General features: G+C 33.0%; 1 protein-coding gene across 3 annotated transcripts in view; it reads right to left on the reverse strand.

Moving 5' to 3' along the window:
* The window catches only part of FRMPD4 (FERM and PDZ domain containing 4), a 743,167-nt gene that overhangs the window by 27,303 nt on the left and 703,300 nt on the right, over positions 1–12,564 (reverse strand). For all 3 annotated transcript variants that reach the window (XM_051984529.1, XM_051984530.1, XM_051984531.1), the window contains exons 8-9: positions 10,325–10,456; positions 6,728–6,847 (exon numbers count right to left, since the gene is read on the reverse strand). In XM_051984529.1, coding sequence (XP_051840489.1) covers positions 6,728–6,847; positions 10,325–10,456 — 252 coding nt within the window. The remainder of the gene's footprint in view (positions 1–6,727; positions 6,848–10,324; positions 10,457–12,564) is intronic.

The following is a 12,564-nucleotide window of genomic DNA, read 5'->3' on the forward strand; positions in this document are numbered from 1 at the left end:
TGTCTTTATCTATATTTGACTTTGCTCACTGACCCTTTATTGGAAAGGCTGAAGTTGTCACCAGACTTGTGAGAGTGAGAAGACCTGCACCTGGGTCATTTGAATGAGTATATCAATTTCCTACAATTTCTTGGACCACAGATGAGACATGGAAGAAGAGGAAAGGTCATTTTCCTTAGCTTCTTTAATGCTGCAATTGTCCTTTCTACTGGCCTTTGGAATAACCAGTAGGTTTTTTTTTTTTTTTTTTTTTTTTTTTTTCCGGAGACAATTGGGATTAAGTGACTTGCCTAGGGTCACATAGCTAGGAAGTATTAAGTGTGTGAGGCCACATTTGAACTCAAGTCCTCCTGATTTCAGGGCTGATGCTCTATCCACTGCACCACTTAGCTGTCCCCAATAGTTTTTTTAAATTAAATTTTATTTATTTTCATGAAAATCAATTTGCTTTTTTATCTTTCCTTACCCTATTTTTCACCGAGAAAGAAAGAAAAACAAAGCCCCTCTTACAGTAAAGCAAAACAAATTCCTGCATAGAGGCACTATGTCCTTCTCTCACCTTTCTCTCCACAAAAGTCCAAGTCTATTTCCTGAATAACTCATTTCTCATTTCTCATCAGGAGATGGGTAGCTGGGTAGCCTACTTCATCATAAATCTTTTTGGAATTATGATTGGTCATTGTATTGAACAGAGTGACTAAGTCATTCAAGAATGTTTTCATAATTTTGTAGTTGATGTGTAAATTGTTTTTCTTGTTCTATTCATTTCACTCTGTATCAGTTCATACAAATCTTCCTAGATTTCTCTGAAACAATTATTTCTTACTACGCAATGATATTTCATCCCATTCATAGATTGTCATTTGTTTATTCATTTGCAAATTGATGGGTATCCTATCAGTGACAATTCTTTGTCACTACAGAAAAAAGCAGTTATATGTCCTCTTTCTTTGACCTACTAGTGATATCACTGCAAAATTTGTAGTTGTTTTTTTTAAACATCCTAGAGTAGCCATTATTTTTTGGAATCCAGGTAGAAGCACTTCAAATTTCAGGAACAGTAGAGGAAACACCTCACTTGCTTCTCCCTTCCCCTTGACCCCAAGGAACTGCTTCTGAAACACTGAACACTTTCAGAGTTGGGAATGAGTCTATTTATATCCCTTTCCATTATCCCTTTAAAGTCCATTTTTTTTTTTTTTTGAGGAGCTGGTCGTCATTCACATTATTTGTCAATGAGTCTCATATATCATATAACTAATTCACTGGGGAAATAGTCTAACTTGTAAAATGTCTATATTATAAAGTATTTGAAAAGAATTTTTATAAAATTTAGGTATACTCCAAAACAAAAATTGATTGGGAAAGTGGAAAAATTTGATATGCATTTTGGGTAATATTTTTGTGTCAGGTTTTCTTTTCTTTTCTTTTCTTTTTTTTAATAGGAAATGATTTCATCTGGAGAGTGTTGAGCAAGAGAATAGTCTTTTCCCAGAGACTTCTATAATAGGAAGTTGAAAGAGGAGGGAGGAGAATCAAACATTTATTTAAAAGAAAAAATAATCTAATGCCTAACAAAACCATTTACCAACTAGAGGACCTCCCTGATGTAATGGAGAGATAAATGTAATTTATAATAGCATGTTAATTGTTAATATGCAAATAAGTATAATTAAAATGCTTGAAAACATTTTGTTCCCTTGAACATTCCTGTTAATTTGCTTAGTGATCAATCCCTTTCTTCATAGAGAGCACAAGGGTCAATTTCACTCTAGCCTATGTCCATATTACTATGCTTATGAATGAGTGCAGTCTGAATTAATTAGCTTTTACTGTAAATTTATGTAAAATTCTGTGAACTACCAATTAGCTGACAATATTTATTCTGACACTTCTATCTTTTAACCTAACAGTTTGTTTATTTAACTAGGGGCTAGTGTCCTCATTAAGAGCTTCTAGTACTTCAATCTTTCTATCTCTTTCTTTTTCTGGCAAAATTATGCATTATTCTTGTTTTTACCTCTGTTTCCTGGATGAATTTCTAATGCTTTTGGAGCTTCTGAGAAGAACCCCAACCATCAGTTAAATGAATAAATTGTTAAATTGAAAATTAGCTGTCATTGTTGCACATTAGCTAGATGATGGAATTCTGTCATTATATATGCATACTTATACCTAATCATATAAAAGCAAGGGCAGCCTTTGGGTGTGAAGAGCTGTAGATAAGGAATACTACTTCTTCATTTCTTGATAGTCATATATAGATGCCATATACATTATATAATATCCAATAGGAATAAATACATAAAACAAATATATACATATATTTAAACCTAAAACATATATCATAATTCTAAATATGTAAATAAATAAAAATTATATACTATAGAAAATATAAATATAGAAATACATATACATACATATATTGAAGGTCATCCTTTAACAATATCAAGAAATGAAGAAGTAGAATTCCTTGTCTCTGACCCTTTACATCCATAGCTGTCCCTGCTCATAAGATTAGACATAGGCAAGCATATATGATGATAGAAGTTCAACATCTATCTGATGCACACCAATAACAACTTATTTTCAAGCTGAAAATAACCAGAAAAGTCTATGAGTGAGAACTAATGTTGGAAATAAAAAGAGAACACCTGAGGAGTCAGGACTAAGGAAACTATGAAGTCATTCATTGGCTATTGATGATTCTGGTTGGCTGGCTGGCTCTCTCACACACAGACACATGCACCGTTCTTCAGGTATTCAAGTCATGTCTGACTCTTTGTAATGTTGGGTTTTCTTTGCAAAGATACTGGAACAATTTGCCATTTCCTTCTCAAGAATATTTTACAAATAAGGAAACTGAGGAACAAAGAGTTAAATGACTTTCTCAGGGTCACACAAGTAGTAAGTGTCTGAGACTGGATTTAAACTGTCAAAAGTCTTCTTGCTTTCAGCCTTGATAGCCATTTTACTGTCAAATTAGCCTTTTTTTTTTTTTTTTTTGTCTTACACTTCAATTCTGTGTTCTTGAAGTAATGGCTGGTGACTTAAACTAGAATATTATAATTAAGAGATGGAAACATGACAATGTCCACACTGGTCTATGTGTTAGTATGGGTAAATTTTAATAAAATAGCATTCTCAGCAGAGAACAATATTCTGCTTGAATTTCTTATAAAGTGATTCCTGGTTATCTAGCATATTCAGTGAATATGGAGGACACTAAAAAGTTCAGAATTTGACTTTTCACTTGCCCAAAACTTTGCTTGAACTCGATTTTTTTAGAAATGGAAATCTTATAATATTAAGGCTTGCCTGTATAAATAGATTGAAGACACTGACTATAACCTTTTCTTGATGACCCAGGAGCCTTAATATTAAGCATTAAATGATTATCTTATTTAATTATAATTTACTATGTGAAATATTAAATAAATTTCTCCTTCACCATCATACATAAAGTGTTGCTTTGAATGTTTTATTGAAGGAAGGAGACTTAGTTTTTCCTTTCACTTTTTTTGTTCTCTCCTTTTTTTCCCGTCTTTTCTTCCTTTTTGATAAGTGAGGAATTGTTGATTAAAACTATCAGCAGCCAATGACGGATTTCCTTTCTTTAGGCAGATGACTTTATTGCTTCTATAGTCCTCAACTTTTGCTATTTCCAACACTAGTTTTCACCCATAGATTTTTCTGGTTACTCTCAAGTTGGCAGTTATAATGAATATTTGACGACCTCAAACATGAAATTACCAGAGAGGTAGGATGCTACTTGATCAATTTGTTAGCATTTATTAAGCACCTACTATGTGCCAAGCATTATGCTAAACATTGGAGATATCAAAACCTCCAAAATGCCATCTGTATCCAAGAGATAACTATGGAGAACGAAGCAGATTTTTTTCACCTTTTTTTTGGGGGGGGGGTGTTTTACTTGCTTTTTCTTTCTTGTGGTTTTTCCTCTTTGTTCTGATATTTCTTTCACAAAATGACTAATATGGAAATATGTTTAAAATAATTGTACTATATCAGTTTGTTTTCTGTCTTGGGAATGGAGAAAATAAAGGAGAGAAGGAGAAAAAAAATTTGGAACTCAAACTTTTACAAAAATAAATGTTGAAAATTATCTTACACATAATCAAAAATAAAATACTATTGAATTAATTAAAAAAAAAGTTAAAGAAGAAATACTGCTTTCAAGGCAGTCCAACTGTAGATGTGGGGGTGTGGGAGAAAACATATAAAGCACTATGCACAAACAAGATATATAAGACAAAGTATCTTAAACTGTGGGTTGCAACCCTATATGGAGTCAAGTAATTGAATGTGAAAATCATGAAATGATGATTTATTATTAGTAAATGTTTGATTTGTATACGTATTTTATATATCTATATACCTGGGGTTGAGTAAAAATTTCTCTAGTGAAAAGGCCTCACAAATAGAAAAAGTTTAAGAAGTCCTGATATATGGGATAAAATGAGATAGTTTCAGAAGGAAGATCCTTTAATTAAGTGGGATTGGGAAAGACTTGTAGAGAGTGGGATTTTAACTGGGACCAGAAAGGAAAATGTTCTAATAATAGGGGAAATGGCTGTCATACTAATATATAACTGCTAATGCTAATGTAAACTGGATAAAACTTTACAAAGGATGTATCATTATATGCAGTTAGTGCAGAAGAATGCAAAAGAATATATATATATATATATATCTTCCCTTAGATGAGGTCATTTAGTGTTGTACAATCCATTTAGTTGTGTCAGACTCTATGACTCCATTTGGGGTTTTCTTGGAAAAGATAATGAAGTTGTTTGCTATTTCCTTCTCTCATAAATAATAGAGATTAAATGACTGCTTAGGGTCACAAAACTAGTCTGAAACTAAATTTGAACTCAGGTTTTCTTGTTCTATTCACAAGCCAGTTAGCTGCACTAAAAGAAGTGATTAATCCCTCCCAAACAAACAAACAAAAAATCCCCTTATTTCAAAGGCCACTGCTTTCTTTTTTCAACAGGTATAAAACTTTCACTAAGTAGCTTTATTATTATATCAGGGATCATGCTGTTGTTCAGTCATGTCTGACTCTGTGACTCTATTTGGGGGTTTCTTGGCAAAGATACTGGAATGGTTTGACATTTCCTTTTCCAGCTCATTTTACAGATGAGAAAACTGACTGCATAATCTAGCTGCCCTCTATCATAGATCATAGCATTTTATAATTGGAATAAAACTTAGATATCAACTAAAGTAGCCCCCTCATTTACAGAAAAGGAACTGAGGCCCATAGATGGCAGTGGTTTGTCTACAAGTACACAGGTAGTGAATAAACTGGGCCATAGCAGAATCCTGATTCAAGAGCTAGAGGTTGAAGAATCAATATATAGTTTCTAGAACAAAATCACTTTTCTAGATCCAGAAATTCTAGAGGTATTCTTGTGAAATTGTTAATGAGAACGTTTCAGCAGCAGCTGAAGAAACAAGGACAGAAACTGAATTAATTAATTGGGTGTGTGTGTGTGTGTGTGTGTGTGTGTGTGTGTGTGGTTGCTTCTGCTATTGTTTTTCTGCAACATGATACTTCATGGAGTGAACAATATATCTCTCAGCATGACTTTCTTGACATTATTTTTTCTTCAAGTTGAAATATTATGATCCAGAATGTTTTCTGGATATTGTTTCTTTAGACATATTGCAGCCTAGAGATATTCTAGCTACAGAAAAGCTGTTGCTTTCAATAACTGGCATCCCATAGCAGAGGGAAAAGAATGTTGCATTTGGGAGTCAGAGAACCTGGATTTACATCCTAGCTCTGTCACTTTGGACAAGTCCTTAAAGTTCCCTGGACATCAATTTCTTGATCTGCAAAGGAATAGATAAATTTTACATTTCTTTCTGGATTTCAATTTTATGATCTTATAATTATTCCTGACTGAATATTATACTCCAAAAGTGACAAACACATGTTCCATGGGCTGGGCTACAACATCCCAAGTATGCCCAAACCAGATTAAAATGAAATTGGGAAATATTTAATAAAATATGTTTTAAACATAATAAAATATAGATAATGTTAATATGTGGTTTTCAAAGTTAATGTGCTATTATAAGGATCCTTATGTATGATTTAGTGGCCTCTGTATTTGAATTAGATAACACTATTATTGTAGGAAATTATCAAAACACTTTCCATTTACCATCTGGAATTTTCAAGAAACAAGATTTCTCCTCCCAGGATTAGCTGATTACTTGAAATCTCAACATCTTTCTACCTCCCTCAGCCTCCTCTCTTCTCTGATTGAAAGGTTAAAAGAGTAGCACGTTCAAAACTTTTATTTATAAAGAGCAGAGCCTGATCTTTTCAGTTAGTTCTCCACTTTTTGAGTTCAGCTCTGCTTAGTTTGAACCCCACAGGACAAGATGCCCTCTATGTCCATTGGTGAGTAAACTTCCCTTCCTAGCTTTCTTTTATGCATTCTTTTTTCCCATTTGATTGTAAGTTCTTTGAGGTCAGGAAATGTCTTCATTTTCTTAATTTTATCCCTAGCACTTAGCACTAATTACTGACCTAAATTGGGAGTTTAGCAAATATTTACTGAATTTATCAAAGAGCATATTTGAGATTGCATGTGTTAAGAAGATGGGAGAGTTCTTTGAGTAAGAGCATAAAAGAGATATGTGCATAGCATTAGAATAACAAACTGGTCATTTTTTTTTTTTTACATACCTGTACATATAGATACTCGAAAGCAACTGGATCTCTTCTCAAAAGGTCAATGGGATCTTTTGGGACAAAGCTAATTCGGAAAAGACATCTCATCTTATGGGAGCTGGGTCTCTGTGTCACCTAAGACATTGAATCAATAACAAAAATCTTTCAATGCTCTAAAACAATGCTTTCCCTTTTAATAAAGTGGTAAATATTTTAAATTTATTATATACAAAATTTATTCTAGTTACTCACACCTTGAAACTCATTCTCTTGTTTTCCCTTAAGTATTCACATTACAATTGAGTTTTCTTTCTGAGCTATGTACCTCTTGGTATAAACAGGGATTCAAGTGTATTTCTCCACATTCACTATCTACTGGAATCCAATCTAAGGCCATGGATAGATATCTCAAAGGAAACTAGGCTTGCTGGAGGATTTGGTACTTATGTCAAATTGAAGATTCATACATTCAATTAGTTACAAATTCTATGACTTGAAACCATCTGAATAACAAGTTTAACTTTCCAAATTGTTTAAAAGATATTGAAAGTCAATTAAAAGAAAAGCATTTTTCTAACCAGCTCATTCTTAGTGAACAACAAACCTAAGACCCTAATGAAACAAGACAAAACAAAATTTAAATTAAAAACAAATTACAGAATGATCTGGTTAATTTTTTCCCAATTCCTAGTTATTGGCAAATATTTCTAACTCTTCAAAATTTTTATAATGAATTTTTTATTTCTTAAAATTTGTGAACTTTAAAAACTCATAACTATCTCCTTTATCTTGCTTTTTTCCATCTTTAAATCCATTCTTCTCAATTCTTTGTTTCTTTTACTTGATACTCTGACATACATAGCTGAGATGGTGGAGGCTCTAAGTAGTCCACAGTAGAGTATTTACATATTTTTCAAAGCCACATTATAAATTGTATTGGGAAGCACTTATTTTAAGTAGAACAGTACACTGGAGGGGGGCGTCGTAAGATATAATAAAGAATTCAGTGCTGGGTCAAAACAATGATACATCCATCCTTTATTCCATTTTGACCATAGTATTATTTTTTTCAGAAATTCTATTTTCCCTTTGTAACACTGACCTAAAAAGGTCAGGGATGTATCCATAGCATCCCTAGATTCTCCTTATTATCAGTTAAAATGGTCTGAAATAATCTGAAATCTTGACTCCCCCCCTCACCTTTTTTTTTTTTTTTTGCTTTTAATTTTCTACCACTTCTTGAGCTGATAAAGCCAATATTCAGTTCTAAACTTTTTGTGACAGTAAAATCATAAATCATATGCTTTTGTCTTGCCAAGAATAAGCCAATTCCTTCACTGACTTGTATACCCCATGGCCAATCATTTTTGCAACTAAGGTATTTCTTTGAAATTGCTGCTACTTCATAGTGACCCTTCTTGTTTCTTTTTTTAAGAGGGGCAGATAAAAAAGAACTGACAAATGAAAATCCTCTTATGGCACCATTCAAATCACTGCCACAGAATAAACTGTTGAAAAGAAAAATCATAGTTATAATAATGGCTCCTTTCTATATCTGCTTCCCCACTTCACTTTGCAGAAGTGATAAGGATTAGATTTTTTTTTTTTAGAACTTAATATGATTTGACCATTGCTTTGAAGTCACTAAAAGAAAGTAATAGCAAGAAGACTAGTGTCTGCCTAAAAGCACTTTTGCACCGGAAATCTCAGTAAATACTTTGTTTATCACACAACACACTTCATAAGTCACAAATATTATACTATTTTAATTGTCTAAATATCAGTTTGATATTAAATCAGATGGGCATTAAACACATTTGCTTAGGAATCCCATTGGATGTTTTCCAAACTCAAATGTTTGGAAAAGATTTTGTGTTACTTGGTGTTACATGTGGCTCAGTGGAAAGGGGCCTAGATTCTAAATCAACATCTAAGTTCAAATCCTGGCCAAATCCCTTGTTATGTAGACAAGTCATTTCACTCTGTTGAGTTTTCTTATCTGTAGAATGAGGGAGTTAAGCTTAATGATCTCTAAGTTTGTTTCTATGCTACAATTCAAGGTCTATAGTTTCTTAAATATATTTCTCCCCATATTGTCATGCTGCAAAATATTTTGAATATGATTTTTCATATGCATTCATTTCAAAGCATATAAGTATTTTATTTGTGATCATTATGTTACAAAAATACTATCAAAGGAAATATGCCTTGAAATAGGAATTCTATCATGGCTCTGGATCCCAAAGGTCTTTCTTAGGCAGAAAAAGATTAGTGATTTTTTTTTTCCATTCCATCATTTCAGATACTAAGATATAAACACTGAACACAAACTGCTGCAATAAAAAACATCATCCAGTTTTAGAAATCATTTTACAAACTCCTTTGCTTATCTAAATGAGCATAAAGATTTCCTTTATAAGTTATAGGCTAACTTGTTCTGAAGGTATCAACTAGAGACATCAAGTGATTGAGAGACAGGTTTATATTAAACACAGTGCTGGTTTTATTAGCCTCATATTGTAGCAACTGACATTTCACATGGGGGATTTAGTAAATCATTGGTTATTCACTACTGCTGAAGCATAAAGAGATGCATTTGTTTCCAAGGATAAAAGAACTGTGAGAGGAATTGAATGTATTTGGGGGTATATCTATATCTACATGCAGGCATCAAGAATAGCATATAAATGTGGAAAACCTATGAGCATACAGATCAATCTAAATAGTAATGCATAAAGTCCATCACAATATGTTTGGCCTATTCTAATGAAGCAGAGATCTGTAGGGGGACTGATATGGGGAGTAGATAAATGCCAGATTTTAGTTCTTTGATATCCAAAATGCCTATGCAATATGGAGAGAGGCCTCCTTTTTTTTGTCATTTCTATCCGGTTATTCTTCCAACTCTGGGCTGCCCAATTTGATCTCATGTCCAAGAGTAGACAATATCTACTTCAACCTTTTGCCTTCCATCCTGAGTCAAAATCATCATTGGAGCCATCACAGTTGTCCTCACTAAAATAATTGTGGATATAGAGTTTCTGGTCGAATGGAGCAGGTAACAGGACTATTTGTCTTATCAGCAAACAGATGGTGATGACATCTTGGCAATAAGCAAGCTGGGACTCATGGCAGCCTCACATATGCAGAGTGGGCAGAATTGAGGCAGGAATTTCAGGTTTTCAAAAATATTCTTAGGTTGCTTCATAGAATGGAACACCATTTGACACAATCACAGCCTCATTTAAAAAATATCAGAAACCTCTTTTTTCTTTCTTTTTTTAAACACTCCAAAAGAACAATTTTCCCAAGCAAGGTAAACACAGCAGAATAAATAGAACTTTTTTAGAGATACATCGCCAATAAGTAGTCACAGAAACCTTCAAAAACAATTGTGTATTAGACAAATGGACAGCCTATGAAAAATTGACTAAAAAGGAAATATCTTGAAGTGGATAATCACTTTTGGAGATCATTATAATTGGTGTTTCTTTCAGTGTGTAAAATAGTTAATTAATTTAAATCATCCAAGAGATGGATAATAGAGAAACTGGCCAATCCCTTATACATCACTAATGACTAATGACAACTTGAGTGTATTATTTCACAGACCTGAGTAAGAGTCTCCTGTTCGTGTAGCAAGAGAAGTCTGGTTACAGCTCCTTCCGTCCTCTGCTCCAGCATCAGGGAAAAGTGTTCAATACACTTGATAGAAAGTTTTTCTTGAAGAGTTAAGATGACATCCTTATTAAGGAAACAATTATAAAAGGTGATCAGAATTTCTGCAACACTTTTAATGAATCTAGTGTGACCTAAAATCTGTCCTAATTTAGGCTATAGATTTTTAAGTTCTATTTAGCGGAATCTGAGACTTGATGCTGGCAATATTTCTGAGTCTTTTTTTAAATTTTAAATTAAAAAAAATTTAAATGGTAATTTTATTTTTTCCAATTAACATGTAAATTCAATTTCTAACATTCATTTCTTTATAAGAATTTGAATTCCAAACTTATCTCCCTCCTTCCCATCCTTTCCTACTTTCCAAGATAGCAAGCAATTTAATATAAGCTTTGTGGGGGGAAAAAAAAAAAACCAGAAAAAAAGGAGAAAACTATAAAAAAAAATTAAAAGTTAAAATAATATGCTTCAATTTGCATTCAAACTCCATCAGTTTTTTTCTCTGGATATGGATAGTATTTTCCATCATGAGTCTTTTGGAATTGTCTTGGATCAGTATGTTGCTGAGAAGAGCTGAGTCATTCAGAGTTAATCCTACAATATAGTTAATGCTGTATACAATGCTTTCTTGGTTCCGCTCATTTCACTTTGCAACAGTTTGTACTAGTCTTTCCAGTTTTTTTTTTCCCCCTGAAGTTGGCCTGCTCTTCATTTTTTAAAGCACAACAGTATTCCATTACATTCATATACTTGTTTAGTCATTTCCCAACTGATGGGCATTCCCTCAATTTCCAATTCTTTGCCACCACAAAAAGCTGCTATAAATATTTTTGTACCTGTGGGTCCAAAGGTGGGTCTCTACCTTTTAAAAAAAAAGTTTTTTTTATTTTCAAAATATATGCACAGATAGTTTTCAACATTCACCCTTGAAAAACCTTCTGTTTCAAATTTTTTCTCCCTTCCTCTCACTTTCTTCCTTTAGACAGAAAGTAATCCAATACCTGTTAACTATGTGCAATTATTCTATACATAATTCCACATTTATCTTGCTGCACAAGAAAAATCAGAACAAAAAAGAAAAAATGAAAAAGAAAACAAACAAACAAACAAACAAACAAAAACCAAGCAAACAGCAACAACAAAAATGAAAATACTATGTTGTATCCACACTCAGTCCCCATAGTCTTCTCTCTGGATGCAGATGGCTCTTTCCATGACAAGTCCATTAGAATTGGCTTGAATCACTTTGCTATTAAAAAGAGTTAAGTCCTTTCCCATTTTAAAAATGATCTCTTTGGGATATAGACCTAATAGATATTTCTGAATCTTAAGAGACAGAGTGATGGAAACAAGAGACACATTCCCTTCTCCCTCCTTGCCCCCCACACCACTCAAGTTTTTTTTTTTTTCCCATTACTGAGGACTAGTGAGGTTACTAGACAAATCTGTATAGATGTGGAACTGTGGATTACTGACATGAATCACATTACTAGAAAGGATTATAACATTTTCTAGTCCACCCGGGGAGGAATACACTTAAACCACCTTGAAACAGGCTTTGCTATTCTTAAAAATCTCCCATGAAAGGTATTTGATAAACACACATGGATTCTAGTTTTTATCCATCCATGGATAAAAATACATGGATGTTCTAGTTAGAACAATACTTTCTAACAGGAAGTATTGTTAGAGAGTACTTTTTTTCATATTCTTTTATTATAGCAATTTATGACAAGTCTCCCTTCTTCACTTTTTTATGTACTTGAAAACTAGTGTATTACCCTCTTAATCTTCTCTTCTCCAAAATAAATCCTCCTCAGATATTTAACATTTCATCAGAGGATTAACTGTCTAGTCCTTGCTTTTTTGGTTACTCTCCAGTTTCTTCATACCCCTTTAAAAAATGGAGCCCCAAATAACCCATTAATTCCTCTGCTTAGGATGGGTCTAATAAGAAAATTTCAGTTTAATTCAACAATTATTGTTTCCTGTGTTTAAGATATATGTGTCCAATTCTTTTTCTTTCTTTCTTTCTTTCTTTTTTTTTTTTTTAATGAGTATACCTATCTTGCTTGGGCTAGGTGTATAAAGGTCATTTACAAAACAGATCTCTTTAAAGGTATAAATGGCTTTGACTTGCTCCATTTTTTAACTTGAGCAGATTCACCACCTTG

Source organism: Antechinus flavipes, chromosome 3, assembly GCF_016432865.1.
Source record: "Antechinus flavipes isolate AdamAnt ecotype Samford, QLD, Australia chromosome 3, AdamAnt_v2, whole genome shotgun sequence".
In the NCBI taxonomy this organism is placed as follows: domain Eukaryota; kingdom Metazoa; phylum Chordata; class Mammalia; order Dasyuromorphia; family Dasyuridae; genus Antechinus; species Antechinus flavipes.